General features: G+C 37.5%; 1 protein-coding gene across 1 annotated transcript in view; it reads right to left on the reverse strand.

Moving 5' to 3' along the window:
* Positions 1 to 1,024: 1,024 nt before the first annotated feature.
* Positions 1,025 to 23,592, reverse strand: part of LOC107551832 (glutamate receptor ionotropic, delta-1-like) — a 152,021-nt gene continuing 129,453 nt past the window's right edge. Inside the window, exons 11-14 of the mRNA XM_016233584.1 lie at positions 18,363 to 18,558; positions 13,761 to 13,927; positions 9,499 to 9,739; positions 1,025 to 1,511 (exon numbers count right to left, since the gene is read on the reverse strand). Coding sequence (XP_016089070.1) covers positions 1,095 to 1,511; positions 9,499 to 9,739; positions 13,761 to 13,927; positions 18,363 to 18,558 — 1,021 coding nt within the window. The 3' untranslated portion in view covers positions 1,025 to 1,094. The remainder of the gene's footprint in view (positions 1,512 to 9,498; positions 9,740 to 13,760; positions 13,928 to 18,362; positions 18,559 to 23,592) is intronic.

The following is a 23,592-nucleotide window of genomic DNA, read 5'->3' on the forward strand; positions in this document are numbered from 1 at the left end:
TTTACACCAATCACATACAGCATTCCCTTGCAACTCAAAAGGAAAAAGATATCACAACATGTAAATTATGAAAATCATTTCATATACAAGTTTTTTTTGTTGTCTATATACTCTGTGTGAGGTGTTGTACAGTTGTAGAAGAAAAGAAAAAAGTTTTGGCAGAATATCAGAAACGCAATGATAATACAGCTGTTTTACAAATGACAGCATGAACTGCTGTAAAATGTCCTTGATGTGCGACAAATTAAAGTGTCGCTGTTATGTTTCTGGAATATAATTGTTCTCTCTGGGCTGGTTGTGCTCACGGATTGATAGTCTCAAAATAGTCTGAAAACACAGTTAAAACTAAACAAAAAAAAAACAAAACAAAACAAAAAAATAAAAAACTTTTTTCAGTGCTGTTGCCATGATTGCAAAGTTTTAGCTTGTCTGACATGGCATTTCTGCACAAGTCACTGCTATACTATTTTGAATGGTTAGCATTTGCTTGTTCAGTAAACCCATTATCAATATCAACTCAATACAAGCACATAAATCTATATCAGTAATATATAAGTAATATATATAATCAACAACCAAAATCAGAAAAGGAAGCAATTAAAATGGCCTCACTGTTTGCAGGTTGAAGAAGGTTTATAAGGGTGCATAATTATCAGTGCTCAATTTTTGGGTTCCTACAGCCGTGTATGATCATCTAGTAACAAAACGTGGAGAGACATCTTTTATTTCGGCACTTAGAAAACAATCACAATGAATTGGAGTCTTTACCCATAGAGAACAAAATTCACAAAGCCATTCAAACAGTCGTTTTGAATTATTTTTAAATGTCCTTTTTTGTTGTTCATTTGTTTTTGTAACTCAACTTCAAAAATTGAGAATATTCAAAATACACTTTTACTTACTTTGCTCTTTCAGTATTTACAAATATGTACAAGAAAATGTTTTCATTTTTTTTTCATAATAAAAATCTCTACGTACCCCCCACCCCCCACCGCCCCGTCTTTTTACACGGCCACAGTTTCCAAAGCTCCAACTGCACCTCTGCTTTCTTCCTTTGAAAAGCAAGTGTGAGGCAGTCCATGGTGACGATGGCCTTAGATGGATGTACTGTGCTCAATAGCTTCTGGGATGGGTCCTCCTGGTACTGACTGGTAGGACATTGGCATGGGCGTCTTGGCGGGACTCTGTCGGAACAGGCCCCCGTTGGGAGCCCTGTGTTTGCATTGGATGGAGGGCATGGTGGAGCTGCTGAGAGGAAGGGGTAGGGTGCTGCCAGGACCTTGGACCAGTGTCCGGCCCACCCCATGAGCTTGCTCCGGGAGGAAGGTGCTCACAGACAGACCCGTGCCCGGGTAGTCTCGCACAGCCTCCCGCTGCTGGCTGGGCGGCATGCTGCCGATGTCCAGGGCAGAGATCTCGATAGATGGTGCGGTGATCTGCTTGTGTGCCATGTCCTCGTCCATAAGACTGTTCATACGCCGATGCACCTGTTCCAGGTTCACCTCCTTGTCCTAGAGAGGGTGAGAGAAGAAAGGAGGGACAGAGAGGCTGAGATCTGTTGGTTCCAGGATGGGATTTTTGCTTTTAAGCTCCATGCAAGTAAGGCTTATTTGTGTTTGAAAGAGAAGTTTTATAGAATGTGCACCTTGAAATCAAATTTGGCCATTGGGCATGTAAAATAATAATGTTCGAGTGACACTAAACCTGCCATTACAATTAACATCACTAACAACTTTAGTGCTGGAACCAACCTGTATTTCATAAAAGACATCAACATTAAAATGTACAAGAATTATGATTGTAGTTAATTTTAAGTTAAAACACAGCATGCATTTTAAAACTGTGTACTTGGAATTAAGTAATTTAAAGTGTTTTCAAAGTTTGTTTCAAGCTCATTATATATATACTGTACAGTGCAGTTTAAATTGTAATGTAAGTATATGCTGCACTCTGTGGTCAAATTACTTACGATGTAGGTTTTTTTTATTGTTTTTTTAATATTTATTTATTATTTTTTAAATACAATAATTATTCTCTTGTACCACAATGCAAACCATAAAAATGTTAAACCACTGCATTATGAAAATAAAAACTATGAGAAAATTAAGTCCAGGTGAAAAGCTAATGTTGTTTCCTCAATGATCCTCCCCACAGATCCAGAATTGATCTACATTACACTGACATTATTATTATTATTATTATTATTATTAGTAGTAGTAGTAGTAGTAGTAATAGTATAGATTTATATGAATTCAGAAGACTTGAAATCCATGTATTTGCAATATATTTTTAAAGATGTATTTAATTAATTAATCAATTAATTAATTTGCAATTATTATTTTTATGAATTCATTATTATTACATGTATGTGCCTGTTACGTGCTTTATATTGTTGAGAATTGGTTGGGTTTTAGGTAGGTGTGAGCTTATGAGCTCAGATAATATATATGCAAATAATGAATTATTCTTTACAAAAATACAAGGTGTAAATTTTAACCAGCAAAATAAGGATGTTAAGAAACTAGCTTAGAGAGCATACAAATATTGATGCTCTTTGTGTCAGCATGTTAAAAGCAGTTGCTTATTATCAACATGTGTTCAATAAGAAGAATGGCTAGAGAACAGCAAACTTCATCTGTAAATGTTTCCTCTAGGAATTATTAAGTTCAGAGTATATATGGATCAAACAATAAAACTATTACATTGTAGAGAGAGAGAGAGAGAGAGAGAGAGAGAGAGAGAGAGAGAGAGAGAGAGTATTGCTCCATTGCTTGAATACTATTTGAACTTAGCAAATTTAATTCAAAGCCAAGGTGGAGAGACCTAACTAGTCCATAGGTCTCATCTAATCTACAATTCATTTTGAATATTTATTTTTTAGAATTATGCAGAAGAAATACAGATTGGCTCCAGAGTCCACCACTGTTATAGTAAGGTCACAATCTGTTACACAAAATTATTTGTTAAGATCTCACAGCATCCTCAAATATGTAGATTAATGAAGCTTTGCAGCATCAAATGCAAAGACACATTAGAGAGTAATGAAGCTTTAGGGAGGGATAGGTCAGGAGGTATGCCTGGAATTGCAAAGCAATTGCACTGTGTAAATTAGTCTGTCATGTTAGGTTGAAGCAGACTACAAATATTTCCAAGGGGATACATGCTTCCACAAATTTCCCACAATCTCATCGCTGTTCAGTAATCCTATTTGTCTTAACTAATGAAGAGAGTTGGGCTAAAATTTAAGGTGTAATGACGTAATATATATATATATACATATATGAGCAATATCACTCGAATACGAGAGCGATACCGGCTCTATATCAGCATGGCTGTGATCACAGACGCCGATATAGAGCCGGTATCGCTCGAGTATGAGCGATATTGCGTTTATACAACAGTTCGACGGAACATGTGTGTAATTAAACAAGAAACTCAAAGCTCAATTTGACAGTTAAACATACGTCACTTTTAGAATTCGTATCAAGGGCATGTGCTGCTACAGTTAGGTTATTATTGAGAAATAATGAGGTTATAAGAGAGAAACAATGCAGCAAGACGTGCATCCAAATGAGAGAGAGAGAGACCGCGAAGCTAGACGTTTCTTCTTATATTAACTAACGTACTCTACGATTTAAAAAAAAAAAAAATAGACCCGGCTAGAACAAGCGGAGTGATACAAAATTGTGAAAGGGCAAACAGATAACAGGTGGTGAAACTACCCAAACTCAGCTTTCATGTCAATCATCATGATAACGAACAGGTTAATTTTTAATCCAAAACCTGAGCATCAAGCTTTCCAATCATCTATAAGGAGAGTGCATTCGAGATTTGCTTCAGGCCATGCAATAATTTCCAGCTAACCTTCTTACTAGCGGATCTTGTTAAGAATCTTAATGATTCTAAAGTGTAAATTTGAGTCCTATTCTGATTGTGATATTGTGATTATCCTTCCTGTTATACAGGAGGAGGAAAAAAGTCTGAGATCTGAAATCCAGGGCATATGCTGCCCTACCAATGCTATTTGCAATGACATTTATCCTTGTGGAATCTTGTTGCTTCTTTCATGGTCATGTACACCACCAAGCAAGCACTTGACTGAATTTGATGTATCCTCGCCTTCGTTTGAAGGTATGCAAATGAATCATGAATCATTTTTAACACAATTACGAGATTTCTTTAGTGTTTAGTCATTTAAATTATAGGGCGATTACATAAATGTACATCACTGATTCATGAAAGAGATTCACACTAATTAAGTCATCACTGCCACAAGTAGTGGAACTCTTATTGCAATATGTTCATAATCATGTTGCAATAGCTTAATGTTTCAAAAAATAAAAGCCACCAATTAAACAGCAGAAGTGTACTTAACACTGATTTGGATTGAACTGGAAAGTAATTTATCATCATTAATGTGGTTTTTAAAAAAATTAAAAATAAAAAATGCAGGAAAAGCAGAGGCGTCATTCTAAACCCAACACAATTTGGAAGATGAATCTACTAAATGAGGCAACTAAATCACAAAATAAAAGAAATCTTTAATGTTAGATGGCTTCTACATCTGGTTTTCCCAGCCAATCAAAAAAGAGGCCTACAATTCTATTCTGACCTGTGTCAATAGCTTCTGCTTCATCCCAGTCTTTTTCTCTGTCTGTCCAAATGTCCTTGCTCCCCTCCGATGAAGCAGTAGCAATATCATTATATGTCAATGGACCAGAAACCCTTGCCAGTCTGTAATCCTTATTAACCTGCATGAGATCATAAACAAATGAAGAATAAATGTAAAATAGAAAATATAGAGATAAATAAATCCAATAATTAAATCCATAAAACTTGTCCACATTGACATATAATTGCAACAGGATGTCACACAGTAAATTACTAGGGATTATTGACTGTTTGGGTTCGAGTTATGTTTTTGGGGTGGCTCTTTTTTAAGAATATCTGAGCAGACAGAATCATGCAAGCACCCAATTTGCGCACACTTTAGTTTACGGATCCACATCAACCCTGGTCCAGTCTATTACATACAGTTTCATTGGCAGTGGATGAGGATTTAGAAAGGTTTATAAAAGAGGTTATAAAGTGAAGCAATTATTCAGATATTTAGAAGTAGCTGATTTGAAGAGAACACCAAAGTTAGACACTTTATTGCATCATGAAGGCACAATTATGGGTATAAACTGTTGTTAAAAAAATTAAATGGAAGAAAAAATTAATTAAAGAGATGACCATTGCAAGGTTACCAAAGATCTAAGGACATTTCTGGTATAGAATATTGGAAAAATATTTGTAATATTTTGCCACTGCCAAGGTACAAGTTGCTCTGAAACAATTTTGTATTTGAGGTATTGTTTCAGCTGAAAATGTCTGATAATCTTTTGGATAATATAAAAAAAGAGTAATATGATTTAGCCTCCATAGAGAACTTTGGAATGAAAAAGTGTATATTGTTCTTACTTTGGATTCAAAGAAAAATGTAATTGGTGGAATACAGTAACTCTGTTCTAAATGTCAGCCTAGACACACTTCAAGGCATCATAGGCATTCACAATGTAAAAGCTCATCCAGAAGTAAGATTAGATACCTTATTTTGGTCAAAATTGAAAGCATTATTGCATTTGTTTTTTTAGAGAGAAGACATTTCTGAATGCAGTGCAATGAGCTCAATGAAAAAAAGAAAGAAAAAAGATCCAAGATAGTGCTGAATATACATTTAATACGGAATGTTGTCAATAAAATAACTTGCACTGTACTATGTATTTTTGGAGTATCACATTTTAACTTACCAATATGCTAATTGCAATATTGGAATTGAGCTCACCAAGCAGAACTATAAATGCTGCTGTCTATGTAGTGAGGTTCCATTTTAGTTAGAATTCTACATTGGAAGGTAGTTGCCTGTTGTAGACAGTACACAGCAACTCACTAGGTTCTGAAGCAGAGCTGTTGTGTTCTAAAATGGTCTACAATCACAGCGTATTAGTAAATGTGGCATTCTAAATTGTAAAGCCTGCTTCATCAAGGGCATTGTGCACACCCCAAGCACACATAAAATCTGTCATTATGTTAAGTAGGCGGGGGACCAATTTTGATTTCATCAGGGCACACCTATAACTGTGTATACTGGAGCTCGACTAAATCGGGGCTCGCGTCTGCTGCGGGATCCTTAAAGTAGAGTGTGGCAGTGTCCTCTCCCTGCTCTGTCTTCCGCGCCCTGAGCTCGGTCACCTCTTTGGGCTGCTCTTGCCGGCAGCGATTGCTGTTCCACCAAATTTCCAGGGCGGCCACCAGACAGGCCAACAGGAGCCCTGCTGCTAGGATGCAGAAAACGCCGGCGAAGCTATGCAGCTTGAGCGACCGACCATCGGGTTGGGCATTACTGTGGCTGTTGAGGTCACAGCGGCCAGTCCGAGGCCACCACTTCTGTTTCAAGACATCCAGGTCTCCTTTCTCCTGCAACTCCAGAATCCTGTGAAGGATGACATGGAATGTAATTATTTTATGTGAAGTTTTACATATGGTTGCTTCCTTTCCTTTTTTTTTAAATGCAGCCTGTGCATGTTAACCAATCAGCAAACTTGTATGTGTGTGTGTGTGTGTGTTTGGGCAGGGGTGTTTGCTTGTTGACTAATGGGAGTGTTTGTGAAACTGTTTGTAATTTTTTTAGTAGATGTTTTTAATTATTATTAGTTTCCCAAAGCAAGCATTTACCCAGAACAACCAACACAATCTTACAGAAAAAATGCATTGTGTCAGTTACATATGTAACCCTCATTCCCTGAAGGAGGGAATGGAGACATCACGTCGGTGACTGACAAATTGGGGATCTAAATTCTTCGGTCACCGACATGACGTTGAAAGTGACCGACTGAAAGGGAATGTCTCGATTACGTATGTTACCCCCATTCCCTGAAGGAGAGAATGGAGACGTCACGTTGGTGACTGACGAATTGGGGCTCTCAATTAGTCTGTCACCTACATGACGTCGAAAGTGACAGAATGAAAGGGAACTATTTTACAACGTGATGAGTTCATATGAATTTGTCCAAGGTGAATTTTTTTGAAAAAAGCAAGCAGGAAGGTTTACCCCTAACACCATCCCTATATATAACCATCACTTGGGCATATGCGATCATATGAAAATGTACAAATAAAATCATACAAATTAGCCACCAAAAAGTAAAATGTATACCACATTAAATTGCCATAAGATTAGACTAACTCGCAGCAGGGCAATACCCCAGTAAACACCCAGAATTTTGCACAGGCAAACACTACATACTTATTCTTTAGAAAATCAAGTTATTTTTGCAGTTCTGTTTGGTGCCACTAGATGCACAGAAATCACTTACAGTAGCTAACCTTAAGCATAAATGTTACTTGGTTAAATGTTTTATACATTTTATACCGTTGCTGGTACAAACAAAAGAGGAAAGTAAGGACATTTAAGAATATATATATATATATATATATATATATATATATCTGTGTGTATTTTTTTGTGTGTGTTTTTGTCACTGCCACAAGTAGTGGAACTCTTATTGCAATATGTTCATAATCATGTTGCAATAGCTTAATGTTTCAAAAAATAAAAGCCACCAATTAAACAGCAGAAGTGTACTTAACACTGATTTGGATTGAACTGGAAAGTAATTTATCATCATTAATGTGGTTTTTAAAAAAATTAAAAATAAAAAATGCAGGAAAAGCAGAGGCGTCATTCTAAACCCAACACAATTTGGAAGATGAATCTACTAAATGAGGCAACTAAATCACAAAATAAAAGAAATCTTTAATGTTAGATGGCTTCTACATCTGGCATCTGGTTTTCCCAGCCAATCAAAAAAGAGGCCTACAATTCTATTCTGACCTGTGTCAATAGCTTCTGCTTCATCCCAGTCTTTTTCTCTGTCTGTCCAAATGTCCTTGCTCCCCTCCGATGAAGCAGTAGCAATATCATTATATGTCAATGGACCAGAAACCCTTGCCAGTCTGTAATCCTTATTAACCTGCATGAGATCATAAACAAATGAAGAATAAATGTAAAATAGAAAATATAGAGATAAATAAATCCAATAATTAAATCCATAAAACTTGTCCACATTGACATATAATTGCAACAGGATGTCACACAGTAAATTACTAGGGATTATTGACTGTTTGGGTTCGAGTTATGTTTTTGGGGTGGCTCTTTTTTAAGAATATCTGAGCAGACAGAATCATGCAAGCACCCAATTTGCGCACACTTTAGTTTACGGATCCACATCAACCCTGGTCCAGTCTATTACATACAGTTTCATTGGCAGTGGATGAGGATTTAGAAAGGTTTATAAAAGAGGTTATAAAGTGAAGCAATTATTCAGATATTTAGAAGTAGCTGATTTGAAGAGAACACCAAAGTTAGACACTTTATTGCATCATGAAGGCACAATTATGGGTATAAACTGTTGTTAAAAAAATTAAATGGAAGAAAAAATTAATTAAAGAGATGACCATTGCAAGGTTACCAAAGATCTAAGGACATTTCTGGTATAGAATATTGGAAAAATATTTGTAATATTTTGCCACTGCCAAGGTACAAGTTGCTCTGAAACAATTTTGTATTTGAGGTATTGTTTCAGCTGAAAATGTCTGATAATCTTTTGGATAATATAAAAAAAGAGTAATATGATTTAGCCTCCATAGAGAACTTTGGAATGAAAAAGTGTATATTGTTCTTACTTTGGATTCAAAGAAAAATGTAATTGGTGGAATACAGTAACTCTGTTCTAAATGTCAGCCTAGACACACTTCAAGGCATCATAGGCATTCACAATGTAAAAGCTCATCCAGAAGTAAGATTAGATACCTTATTTTGGTCAAAATTGAAAGCATTATTGCATTTGTTTTTTTAGAGAGAAGACATTTCTGAATGCAGTGCAATGAGCTCAATGAAAAAAAGAAAGAAAAAAGATCCAAGATAGTGCTGAATATACATTTAATACGGAATGTTGTCAATAAAATAACTTGCACTGTACTATGTATTTTTGGAGTATCACATTTTAACTTACCAATATGCTAATTGCAATATTGGAATTGAGCTCACCAAGCAGAACTATAAATGCTGCTGTCTATGTAGTGAGGTTCCATTTTAGTTAGAATTCTACATTGGAAGGTAGTTGCCTGTTGTAGACAGTACACAGCAACTCACTAGGTTCTGAAGCAGAGCTGTTGTGTTCTAAAATGGTCTACAATCACAGCGTATTAGTAAATGTGGCATTCTAAATTGTAAAGCCTGCTTCATCAAGGGCATTGTGCACACCCCAAGCACACATAAAATCTGTCATTATGTTAAGTAGGCGGGGGACCAATTTTGATTTCATCAGGGCACACCTATAACTGTGTATACTGGAGCTCGACTAAATCGGGGCTCGCGTCTGCTGCGGGATCCTTAAAGTAGAGTGTGGCAGTGTCCTCTCCCTGCTCTGTCTTCCGCGCCCTGAGCTCGGTCACCTCTTTGGGCTGCTCTTGCCGGCAGCGATTGCTGTTCCACCAAATTTCCAGGGCGGCCACCAGACAGGCCAACAGGAGCCCTGCTGCTAGGATGCAGAAAACGCCGGCGAAGCTATGCAGCTTGAGCGACCGACCATCGGGTTGGGCATTACTGTGGCTGTTGAGGTCACAGCGGCCAGTCCGAGGCCACCACTTCTGTTTCAAGACATCCAGGTCTCCTTTCTCCTGCAACTCCAGAATCCTGTGAAGGATGACATGGAATGTAATTATTTTATGTGAAGTTTTACATATGGTTGCTTCCTTTCCTTTTTTTTTATAGTGGAACTCTTATTGCAATATGTTCATAATCATGTTGCAATAGCTTAATGTTTCAAAAAATAAAAGCCACCAATTAAACAGCAGAAGTGTGCTTAACACTGATTTGGATTGAACTGGAAAATAATTTATCATCATTAATGTGGTTTTTAAAAAAATTTAAAATAAAAAATGCAGGAAAAGCAGAGGCGTCATTCTAAACCCAACACAATTTGGAAGATGAATCTACTAAATGAGGCAACTAAATCACAAAATAAAAGAAATCTTTAATGTTAGATGGCTTCTACATCTGGTCCGGTTAATTCCCAGCCAATCAAAAAAGAGGCCTACAATTCTATTCTGACCTGTGTCAATAGCTTCTGCTTCATCCCAGTCTTTTTCTCTGTCTGTCCAAATGTCCTTGCTCCCCTCCGATGAAGCAGTAGCAATATCATTATATGTCAATGGACCAGAAACCCTTGCCAGTCTGTAATCCTTATTAACCTGCATGAGATCATAAACAAATGAAGAATAAATGTAAAATAGAAAATATAGAGATAAATAAATCCAATAATTAAATCCATAAAACTTGTCCACATTGACATATAATTGCAACAGGATGTCACACAGTAAATTACTAGGGATTATTGACTGTTTGGGTTCGAGTTATGTTTTTGGGGTGGCTCTTTTTTAAGAATATCTGAGCAGACAGAATCATGCAAGCACCCAATTTGCGCACACTTTAGTTTACGGATCCACATCAACCCTGGTCCAGTCTATTACATACAGTTTCATTGGCAGTGGATGAGGATTTAGAAAGGTTTATAAAAGAGGTTATAAAGTGAAGCAATTATTCAGATATTTAGAAGTAGCTGATTTGAAGAGAACACCAAAGTTAGACACTTTATTGCATCATGAAGGCACAATTATGGGTATAAACTGTTGTTAAAAAAATTAAATGGAAGAAAAAATTAATTAAAGAGATGACCATTGCAAGGTTACCAAAGACCCTGCTGCTAGGATGCAGAAAACGCCGGCGAAGCTATGCAGCTTGAGCGACCGACCATCGGGTTGGGCATTACTGTGGCTGTTTAGGTCACAGCGGCCAGTCCGAGGCCACCACTTCTGTTTCAAGACATCCAGGTCTCCTTTCTCCTGCAACTCCAGAATCCTGTGAAGGATGACATGGAATGTAATTATTTTATGTGAAGTTTTACATATGGTTGCTTCCTTTCCTTTTTTTTTTAAATGCAGCCTGTGCATGTTAACCAATCAGCAAACTTGTATGTGTGTGTGTGTGTGTGTTTGGGCAGGGGTGTTTGCTTGTTGACTAATGGGAGTGTTTGTGAAACTGTTTGTAATTTTTTTAGTAGATGTTTTTAATTATTATTAGTTTCCCAAAGCAAGCATTTACCCAGAACAACCAACACAATCTTACAGAAAAAATGCATTGTGTCAGTTACATATGTAACCCTCATTCCCTGAAGGAGGGAATGGAGACATCACGTCGGTGACTGACAAATTGGGGATCTAAATTCTTCGGTCACCGACATGACGTTGAAAGTGACCGACTGAAAGGGAATGTCTCGATTACGTATGTTACCCCCATTCCCTGAAGGAGAGAATGGAGACGTCACGTTGGTGACTGACGAATTGGGGCTCTCAATTAGTCTGTCACCTACATGACGTCGAAAGTGACAGAATGAAAGGGAACTATTTTACAACGTGATGAGTTCATATGAATTTGTCCAAGGTGAATTTTTTTGAAAAAAGCAAGCAGGAAGGTTTACCCCTAACACCATCCCTATATATAACCATCACTTGGGCATATGCGATCATATGAAAATGTACTGGTGACTGACGAATTGGGGCTCTCAATTAGTCTGTCACCTACATGACGTTGAAAGTGACAGAATGAAAGGGAACTATTTTACAACGTGATGAGTTCATATGAATTTGTCCAAGGTGAATTTTTTGAAAAAAGCAAGCAGGAAGGTTTACCCCTAACACCATCCCTATATATAACCATCACTTGGGCATATGCGATCATATGAAAATGTACAAATAAAATCATACAAATTAGCCACCAAAAAGTAAAATGTATACCACATTAAATTGCCATAAGATTAGACTAACTCGCAGCAGGGCAATACCCCAGTAAACACCCAGAATTTTGCACAGGCAAACACTACATACTTATTCTTTAGAAAATCAAGTTATTTTTGCAGTTCTGTTTGGTGCCACTAGATGCACAGAAATCACTTACAGTAGCTAACCTTAAGCATAAATGTTACTTGGTTAAATGTTTTATACATTTTATACCGTTGCTGGTACAAACAAAAGAGGAAAGTAAGGACATTTAAGAATATATATATATATATATATATATATATATATATACCTGTGTGTATTTTTTTGAATGTGTTGTTGTCATTGATGGGCTCCTCCACAAGTAATATAGGTGTTTCAGTCTCTTCAATGTAAAATGTCACATACAGAAACATGCAAGGGGGCTGTCAAAAGAACGACAGTGGTAGAGAGAACAGATAATGATGGGCCACAAAGCAAAATAGTAAGATGAATTCTTCACTTAAGAGGAGATGACATTACTGTTCATTGTGTAATAACCTGCAAGCTCCCTCCAAGCTGCCTTAGAATGCATTTTCCTATTTGCCCAAGGCATTTTTTTTTATTTTTTTTAATTTTTGCCATTCTTTTCTAAGATGACAGAGTGTAGATAGAAAAGTAGAGGAGAGTAAGGAGGAGTGGGATCACGGCCTAATTTCACAATATTGTTAGTTTACCTTGAGCTAAAATAATAATAAAAAAATAAAATAAATAAATAAATAAAGTATTGTTTAATATTAAATGATATCTATAAGGCAGCAGGAATTGAATCTTGGTCCCCATGAGCCAACAGGTCAGTCGTTACCCTTGATTGTGTCCTCAGGTGTCCTATGTCTCCTCGTTTATCTTGTGTATTTAAGCCCTGTCCTGTGTTCAAAATCACCCTCTATAACCTTAGTCACTATTCCCTATATTAGTCCACTAATATAGTCCAGCTGAAGGAGTGAATAAAAACGAGTGAGAGAATTTGGATACTGAGTGGATACACTATGGTTTCAGACACCACTACAAATGGCTTTCCCCTCAAATAGTGCCCTATTTAGGGGTATTGGGGGTGTTTCATGGTCAGCTGTTCTGTAACACTAGACAATAACTACAACATAAATGTACAAACACAAGGCAAAACATTTGATGCTGGGTATTGCTGGTGGTTGGGTCATGCTAATATATTCTAGATAGATCAATACAGAGTGAGTGAGAAGGCAACCAAAGATCATTAACCAGCTTAACGAAATCCAAAAGCAATGCAATTCAACAATCTTAATTGGTTACAAGTGATTATGTAGAGCTTTAAACAGCCTGCTGGCATCTGTTACATTCACAAAGGGATCAATTTGTAATGCATGTAAAACTAAACCTAAGAAACAACTGGTAATGTCAAATCAAGGCTTTGTGGGTAATAAAGAATAGCTGTGAACTGTGGGAGATTCAAAGTTCCTGTGACATTGTGAATCATTTATGTGGTAACTGGAGCAGGTTAATGAAAAACTTTGTTTTTTTCTACATGTCTGCAGAATCTTGAAATGGATTTGCATGTTATTATTACAGGTATCTCTTGAAAACACACACCAAACAACAGAATATATATCATTATATAAGAAACAAGTGAAATTCAGTGAAATATTTTGCCTCATTCACTTTTTGTATGACACATGGGACACATTTGCAGTAGTTAGAGTACAACTCTTCACCATACAGCTCCTTAAATTCCCCAAAGCACTGTCAGCTTAAAATAATTATGACAAGCTTTTGCCTGAACAACAGATACTCCTTACACTAGTTGTATGTTATTTTTAAAGAGGTGAAACATATGTTTTAGCTGGGAGACAAGCAATACACACTTTTGGGAGATGAGGTCTCGGTAAGGACTCCCATGCTGCATGGCGATGCCGTATCCTTTGCTGCTCATGCTGTTGCCAGCTACAGTGATGGTGCAGTCGTCATCCGTCAGTGCTGCATACTCCACCACGGCCATGTCCCACAAAAATGCATAAGGTCCTTTTTTGGCCTGAAAAAAAAAAATACATCTTATGATTCAATTTAAGAGAGTTTTCTGACCAACACGCTTGAATAATTATCTTTTAATGTGTGTTGGGATTGCAGTATAAAGGCCAGTTCACACCATAAACAATAAATATATTAGTGTTAATTGTTTATTATAAATGTGGGTTGTAGCTATCTAGTCCGCCACTTTAAATGCTCAAGCTAGATTGCAGAGTGGGTTCTGATTATCTGTGAATATTTCTGTCCTTCAAAAAAAAAAAAAAGATTCTAATGATATAATTCCTTTTTGTCATTATCGCTATAGCTGTGGTGTGGACATTCCAGTTCTCATAGAATTAGAATGATTATCAAAACTTTATAACCGTTGTGACTGGTAGCAATAAAATGTATCATTATTTATCCTCTAAAGTTATTATTGTTTAAGTGTTTTATAATTGCATTACAAAATAATTGCCTATAATAGCATTTACTTGGTTTTAGTTTCTGTATACTGAGATATGTGAAAAAAAAAATCATTGGGAATCACGGACCTAGCAATCAGACCTACCATCCATTGGTGCAGTAGTTACTCAAGAGCATACTGTGAATTTATCAAAATCCAATAGTCAGTTAGTCCTGCTTAATTCTGAAGCAAACTACTGGCAGAGGCTTATGCTTGCTCTTAAAAGTCTTTTTTTTCTCAGTGAATGGCTATATCTGAAAATATGACTACCGAATTTAATTATTTTTCATGAGTTATTGTGCTTTTAATAAATTTTTTTCCCCATTAAGTACATCATGGAGTTTAGAAAACAGTAGGCTAAATTTTATGGCAAATCACACTGACCTTGTACAAACCGGTAAATGGTAAATAAATGGTTAATAAATGGTGTAGATGTCACAGCTGGTTTCAGGAACAATGAGGATTTGAGGTAGGATATAATCGCAGCAGTACATTTTTGAAACAAAATTCAAATACAAAACACGTAGGAGAACAGGAAAGAAAAACAATACTGAGATGCTGCAAACCATAATAAAGAAGAGAACGGACAATACACAACTGAAACAGAGGGTTAGAAATGCACAGGTAGAAACAAAGAAGAAAATAAGGGCCAGACGGAGCAAATAAATTAACTAATAACAAGTAAGGACCAGGATTAGCCCATCATCATGTCCTGAAGACACCATTGCCTATGCCCAAGGGAGGCCACCCCCCTTAATGGGTGGAATTTCACTCTAAAAGAGCACAATAAACCATGCGATTCATGGGCGCAGGAAATATGTGGGGATATACCCTTTGCACATCCTGAAAAAAAAGATAAAAAAGTCTCAGTGAATGGCTATATCTGAAAATATGACTACCGAATTTAATTATTTTTCACGAGTTATTGTGCTTTTAATAAAAATGTTTCCCCATTAAGTACATCATGCAGTTTAGAAAACAGTAGGCTAAATTTTATGGCAAATCACACTGACCTTGTACAAACCGGTAAATGGTAAATAAATGGTTAATAAATGGTGTAGATGTCACAGCTGGTTTCAGGAACAATGAGGATTTGAGGTAGGATATAATCGCAGCAGTAAATTTTTGAAACAAAATTCAAATACAAAACACGTAGGAGAACAGGAAAGAAAAACAATACTGAGATGCTGCAAACCATAATAAAGAAGAGAACGGACAATACACAACTGAAACAGAGGGTTAGAAATGCACAGGTAGAAACAAAGAAGAAAATAAGGGCCAGACGGAGCAAATAAATTAACTAATAACAAGTAAGGACCAGGATTAGCCCATCATCATGTCCTGAAGACACCATTGCCTATGCCCAAGGGAGGCCACCCCCCTTAATGGGTGGAATTTCACTCTAAAAGAGCACAATAAACCATGCGATTCATGGGCGCAGGAAATATGTGGGGATATACCCTTTGCACATCCTGAAAAAAAAGATAAAAAAGCTCTCTGACAGTCTGAACCTGTGGGTGCGCTTCACTTTTATATGTAATGCCTGCACCGGACATTATACAGTGGGGCAAAAAAGAATTTAGTCAGCCACCAATTGTGCAAGTTCTCCCACTTAAAAAGATGAGAGAGGCCTGTAATTTTCATCATAGGTATACCTCAACTATGAGAGACAAAATGAGAAAAAAAAATCCAGAAAATCACATTGTAGGATTTTTAAAGAATTAATTGGTAAATTCCTCGGTAAAATAAGTATTTGGTCACCTACAAACAAGCAAGATTTCTGGAAAGATTGCTTGCACACTAGCCTGAGCACTAAAGAGCATGAATAGCACCTTTGGAACATAACTAGCTCTGAAAGCATCTGATCGGAACTCCAGACAGGAGCAACTGGGCGTTAGTAATTTCTATAATTAAGTCATGCCTGCCCACAGACGAGCCAGCTACAAAGGCATGATTTGGTGAAATGCAGCTACATTGACTTAGAGCTCCAATTGACACTCACATTCCATTTTCAGAACATCAGGTAAATACCCCTATTCATACCCTTTCAGCACTGCTTGTAAAATTCAAATCTTTTACTGATTTTGACAGCAAGCATGCAGGCTTTGCTGAACTACCAAACATGCAGGTTCCATAGCTCCAGTTGTTAGGATTTCAGATCGTCTCATCTATGGTGAGACAATTTATGAGTTCCACCGTATCATCTATGGTAGAACTCACAAATTCTTCCCAATTTCCGGGAACCATGACTGGTTGGGCCACTCTAGAGCACCATAGGGTACAACACAGTAGCTGGTTTTTAGAGAGATGAGTGTGTCAGGCTTCCCACCTGATGGTTGCTGCAGTGCAACCCTTTTCACATGGGGGAGGGAGTTTCCTAACATTCTGAGATATGCTTCAGTCCTTCAGATATGCTTCAGACAAGAGGTTTGGAGAATGGATGATGGATGGACATACTCTACTTTTTAATCAGTCTTAAACACTTTATTTTAAGGAGACTGTTACATATGTACTTATTATAGTAATAACTATGCATAATTACAAGTAACTACTGTAACTCTAAGCCTAGTAAGTACATAATTAATTAATATTACTCAGTACTTCTTTGTGTAATTATGAAGTAACAATATCACTTTATACTAAAAGTCTGAATACTATTCACTATTAATTAGTTGCTTATTAGCATGCATATTACTGCATATTGGCTGTTTATTAGTACTTATAAAGCAAAGATTAATGCCTTATTCTGCATGCCCATTGTGACAGGTCTCTAGATTCTAGATCCCTCAACTCTACCCAATATCTAAAAATAATAACTATTACAACAAAAACTACCTTACTATCAATAAGCAGAAAATTAGGAGTTTAATAAGGGAGAGCTATAGTGAATATGTATCTAATCTAATCTAAAGTGTCACCTTTATTATTATTACTATAGTAAGTATGTGTAACATATGTAACAGACACCATAAAAATGTTACCAACTAGTGTACTCAAAATAAATAATTTACAACTTTAACAGAAAGTACACTTAAATGTATACTTTAATAATCTAAAAAGTGCTCGATTTAATAACAAGAAGTAATTAAATAGTGCATTTACAAGTATACTACTAGTACATTCGAATTAATATGCTTACTACTACACAGAGTACACTTACAAAATATGGTTACACTTTATTTTAAGGTGCCCTTGTTACAGTGCAATTATACATTTAAGTACTGAGCAATATTAATTAACTACATTAGGATTAGGGTTTGGTTTAGGGTTACTTGCATGCAATTATACATAATTAAGTGTTATAATAGTAAGTACATGTAACGTGTGCAACAAGGACACCTTAAAATAAAGTGTTACCCAAAATATACTTGAACTTTACTTAATAAAATTAACTTTTAGGTCCATAAGTTAAATTAAATATACCTTTTTTCATTTTTGTTTGTAAGGCATCCTATACATCCCCTCTTTACCATGTGCATCAATCATATGCAGGCTGACAAGATGCTAAAATGTACACATCTACAGACATGCCACCTGTCTTCTAAAACAAGCTCATTTGTTTAATGCTTTTGGATCAGTTCATTCTCTGGTGACTCAATGTGCAGAGCCCAGAATATTCTAGAATTAATTTAGCATTTCCTCTGGCCATCACCATCGTCACTGAGAAGTCACGTCACTTAGAAGTAAGAAAGTAGAGGAAAAGCTATGTCACATTCACCTGTTGTATGTTGAATATTTGATTATAGCAACTGGCTTGCCAAAACTTTTCAATGACTGCTCTCCTGAGCTAAATACATACTTTTCTGACTCTGAATTTCAGGGGGTTGCCCCAACAATTACAACAATTGTAAAAGACTAAATTCGGATGCAAATAAGAGATTAGTAAAGATTGAAGGATTATCCCAAAAGATTATGCCAAAAACACAGTTCTCACAATGTCTTTCTGTTTTCATAAATCTCTGAAATCATATAGCATATAGGTGAGCAATGATCATACCTTGCGTATGCCTTCAGAAGGGCTAGAAACGGAGAATTCCTGTCCATTGTTTTTGCTGATTGTCCTCCACAGCTCTGCATACGTGCTGTCCTGCTCCAGCGGGTTTGTACCTTTGGCTCTGAAGTAATCGTACACTGCTGAGTCCCTAACAGTGCCGTAGGAATAGTCCATCTGTCTAGCAAGATCCTGAAACGTTCTGTTGATATGTTGAAAAAAGATCAGGTTAAAAAGTTTAATAATCATGGTGAGGGTTCATTCAAGTCTCTCACCTTAAGAATGAGTAATATAAATAATGGACTATTAAAGACTGAGAGACACTTGAAGTGTACATTGGATGTTTACAGTTTAAGTGTTCTCTGTCTCACAATAATTCTAATGTTTGGTGACACATCCTCATTTCATGCACACTTCCATTTGTTTAGATTCTATAGCGTTTTTCAAGAAATTAAAGTGAAGTAGTACACCAAATTAGTGAAAGTATACATATTTTAGTTTAAATGTGCTCATGTGAACAGCCTGTTTTATTTGTTTTATGTTTGTTCTGAGAATCAAATATTTTCTTCTCCTGAATTCCTTCACAACTTGTAACATTCTAAATCAACATTTGGATGCAATAAATACTTGCATCTGAAATTATGGTACACATTCTAAGATAACATTTAATGTGTGTAGGTACTTAAAGCCTGTCAATAAACATTAGAGGACCACCCTCAGGCTGAATAACTCAAGGACACTAGACCACTGCCAAAAATGTGTGTTCAGCATTTAGCAAACAGTTCAAACAATTCACATCATTATATCACATTCCTATTTCAATGTTGACTACTAATACACTTCATTCTCTCCATATGCAGACTTTGTTTGTTTACAAATGAACTGTGGAAAAGATTATGAATTTGTTATTTTGATATGTACCTATATAAGCAAAGTGTGAGATTGTGCTCCACTGCAGCTAAAGAAACATGCTCAATATCACTCAAAACATGCACCTCTTGAGGTGTGTCTGTAGGTAGTACAATTAATCTGTGGCTGTTTTTAGTACACTGTATCTGACAGCAATTGGCCACTGTCCAGCATTTTCATGCCCGTCTGGTTGAGTCACAGGTGGCGCTCCTGGACCACTAATGTGGACATCGCCCTCCACAGAGCGTACACCATGACTTTCATAGCCCGAAGAGCATAGTCAGTCACCGAGTGTAGCTCCTGGATCATCTCTTTGGTTGGGACCACCCTCATGCAGATCTTTCAACACCTTGGCCTGGTAGATCTGCAGGTAGGCCATGGCGTGCAGGGTGAACGCAGCTTGTCCAGAGGCAGCGTAAGCTCTTGCCACGAGGGACGAGGTGAACTTATATGCCCTGGATGGATGTCTCATGTGGTCCCGTCAGGTGACGGCAGTTTTATGGGCAAAGATTAACCGCAATCACTCTCTCCATCTGGGAACCTCCGTGTACCCCCTCACTGGACCACCATCAAGGGTGGTGAGAATGAAGGAGCTGGTGCACTGTGTTCTGGCAGATAAGCTTCCTTCCACAATTTTGTCAGCTCCTCATGAACTTCAGGGAAGAAAGGAACTGCAGGGGAGCATGGCTAAGTATCACGCTCGGACCCCAAGAACCAATCATTCAGCCGAGTGTGCTCAGGGCAGGGTGGGGGAGTCCACACAAGCCTGATACTCTCAGCTGACTAAGCATGGCCGCCATCTCAGCGTCAGCCTCAGACTGATACAAAGTACCTGGGGATTCTGCTCTAGCTGAGTCATCTGCTTCTAATGACTCCAACTTACTCGCTGATGCTGCGATTGACAGCTCACTGTCCTCACGAGCCCCAAATTAAAAATCAAACTCGCGCTCAGATGATTTCTCAAACTCATCTGGTAACTCTACTGGAAGACGTACTGTGGGAGGAATGAGAGGTTTGCAGAGATTCACCTGGCAAAACTAGTCTTGTGACATCCCCTTTCTCTCCCTCAACACACATCACTGAGGCCTCGTACCCAGAAGTAGAAGGACCAGAACTGGAAGCTGCTGAGGTGACTTGCGGCCAAAACATGCCTATGTCCTCATAGAAAGGAGAGACTTTGAAGTGATGCTTGAGTGATCAAAAAATATTCCAATTTACAGATGTTTATCTTTGATTCCTATGTCCTTGTACCATTTCATTGTATCTTTCTCTCACACACAGTATGTGGAGGGAAGAGGTAAGATGCAAAGAAATTAAGCAAGAAAAGGAAAAAAAAGGATGTACAATTTAAGAAACAAGAAGTACCCATGGAGGTAAATTATAGTAAAATGCAATAGTCAATTAAACTTTTGCAGAAATATTGCTAAAACGGTTTTATTTAATATCCGTAAAATATTTAAAGGTTTTATGACGTTGCTAAAACAAACATTATGTTGTGTATTTGGTGTAATGCAATGTGTTTATATGGTTTAAGGTTAAAAAAACACATTATTTTCCATATAATGCACATTATTGTTTCTCTTCTATGCCCCGCCTTTCTGAAACGCGTCGATTTTTACAAAGCTCATCGTTCTAAAAAAGCGAGGTGTGTTCTGATTGGCCAGCTATCCAGTGCGTTTTGATTGGCTGAATGCCTCAAGCGTGTGACGGAAATGTTACGCCCCTTAACATATTGTGATGCCGTCTCCCAGCAGGACGAGACTCAGTCCAGCTGCTCTGCTCGTGCACATCCCATCATCGGTTCTCTTTTAGCAGTTCAGTCAATTTACTGTTAGGAGTAACTGAATAACTTGGGATATTGGTTTATTTTGCGTCAGAGGGAGTGTCAGGCACGTTTATAAACCGAATAACTTAAGTAATTTGTGGATTAGTGCGTACTGGAGACGCGAACCGTTTCAAATGATTCAGTTCGATTTGGTGAACTGGTTCGACCGGTTCACTAAGAAGATCCGGTTAAATAGAACGATTAGTTCGCGATCCGGACATCACTAGACGAGACAAAACCAATAAAACCCATTACAAACGAGGCATTTGTTGCATCCAGTGGGGACATAATTACTGATTATAATGACTTATACTGTCTTTTAACGCATTGCGTTGCGTATCGTGCCGTGTAAACATAAAACCATGTTTGCATTTTTGATCGTAGAAACAACAAACAACAAGCCTAGTCTACACTGCTCAAAACTCGCATTTGAATCATCATTGGCAAATTATTTCAATATAAAAAACGTACTTACAGGCTGTGAGTCAGAAGCGCCAGACTGTCCTAACAAAGTTGGAACTGCCCCACTTTATAGAGTAGTAAAGCTACTGGTTCAGGAAACAGTCCTCATCCTTCCTCCATAAAATGCGCAGCACACATCTGAATATTTGGGTTGAACTGTTCTGGAACAGTGTTGTAAATACAACTTAACCACTGATTTCTAGTTGTGTCCAAACAAACAAAGTAGTTTTGCTTTCACAATGGAACACACAGTGACTCCACGACATGGCAGTGGCGGCAACAGCGAGAATAAAAGTTACGCCTTCTTTCTTTGTGTGAACATTTGGGCGGCGTTATGCAAATCTTCCCACACAGTGACGTAGACATGTGGGGGCGTGTTAGAACAAGCCGTTTTAGGTAGGTGTGGTTGACTCTTAACTTTTATAAATAATATCTCTTTGGGTTTGAGACTTTAGTCTTTGCAACTTTACAGATATTCTTTATGCACCAAGAACTTGTAACATTCCAAAGAGAAAGGAAAAATTTAAATCGCATCATATGACCCCTTTAAGTAGCTATTATACTTCTTGCCAGCCAGCCTTAATGGAAACCTAGTCAAGAGCATTCAGAACCTCAGACTGGGCAGAAGTTTCACCTTCCAACAGGACAATGACCCTAAGCACACAGCAAGAGTGGCTTATAGACAACTCTGTGAATGTTCTTGAGTGGCCCAGCCACAGCCTGGGCTTGAACCCAATCAAATCTTTCTGGTGAAACCTGAAAATATGCGTCTGCCCCCATCCAACCTGACAGAGCTTGAGAGGTAAAGAGGTGAGGAGAAGAATGGCAGATAATTGCCAAATGCAGATGTGCAAAGCTTGTCGCATCATACCCAAAAAGACTTGAGGCTGTAAAGGTGCTTCAGCTAAGTACTGAGTTAAGGTTAAAGTAAAGAATACTTATGCAATGTACTTATTTCAGTTTTTTATTTCTAATACATTTACGAAGTTATGACAGTTCTGTTATTGCTTTGTCATTATGGTGTATGGAGTGTAGATTGTTGTGGGAAAAGAATTATTTAAAATAGTTTAACATAAGGCTGCAACATAACAAAACATGAAATAAACGAAGGGGTATGAATACTTTCACAAGGCACTGTATTATTTGTTACCTGATGTAAGGTATATGAAAGATTTTCTTATTTACCTTATTTTTGGATCATTAGTTATCAGAGTTCGGTAATCACAGACATGGAGATGCACCTTTAATTTTACATAGATCATGTTTAGGCAATTTAAAGTTTGAATGTGACGTCTAAATAGTTGAGTTGTTCACTTTTTAATTAGTAACTATTATTACCCGAAAAGTGGGGACATGGGGGACATGTCACACACACACACACACACACACACACACACACACACACACACAGAGAGAGAGAAAAAAAACAGGAATTAATGTGTGAACAGGTTAACAGGCCAGTCATAGTGCAAAGAAGGCATTGCCTCCTCTCATGTGACTTATCTACATTCATTCTTAATTACTGGAAGGCTACAGGCAGGTGAGTTTTATCAGGATTGCAGCAAAATTCTACAGGACAGTGGCCCTGCAGGACAGAGTTTGTCCATCCCTGCTTTAGGAGGTCTGTTAAAACTCAATAGGCTCAGGAAAGGCATAAGATACATTGCCTCCTATTGTTTTACTGCTGGTGTCACTGTTGTACAGTCACTTTAGACAACATTTTGTACATTTTTACTGCCATATTTTGTAATATTTATTTTTGTACTTTTCTCATCCCCTACAATACCTTTCCTAGTGACAGTATTGGACTGTGGGAACATGCAGAGTGCATCAAGCTTGTGCAGAAGATGAGCACAGACGAGCAAGTGTATTGATGGCTCTACCCTAGTATGTCATCTACAACAAGTAGCACTGGGACGTTTGAGTCACTGAATGGCATTTGTTCATTCGGCTGTTTCAATGACAGAGAGAGAGAGAGAGAGAGAGAGAGAGAGAGAGAGAGAGAGAGAGAGAGAAACATAGCCCTTCACATGCTACTTG

Source organism: Sinocyclocheilus grahami, unplaced genomic scaffold (assembly GCF_001515645.1).
Source record: "Sinocyclocheilus grahami isolate Dianchi unplaced genomic scaffold, SAMN03320097.WGS_v1.1 scaffold435.1, whole genome shotgun sequence".
Classification (NCBI taxonomy): Eukaryota; Metazoa; Chordata; class Actinopteri; order Cypriniformes; family Cyprinidae; genus Sinocyclocheilus; species Sinocyclocheilus grahami.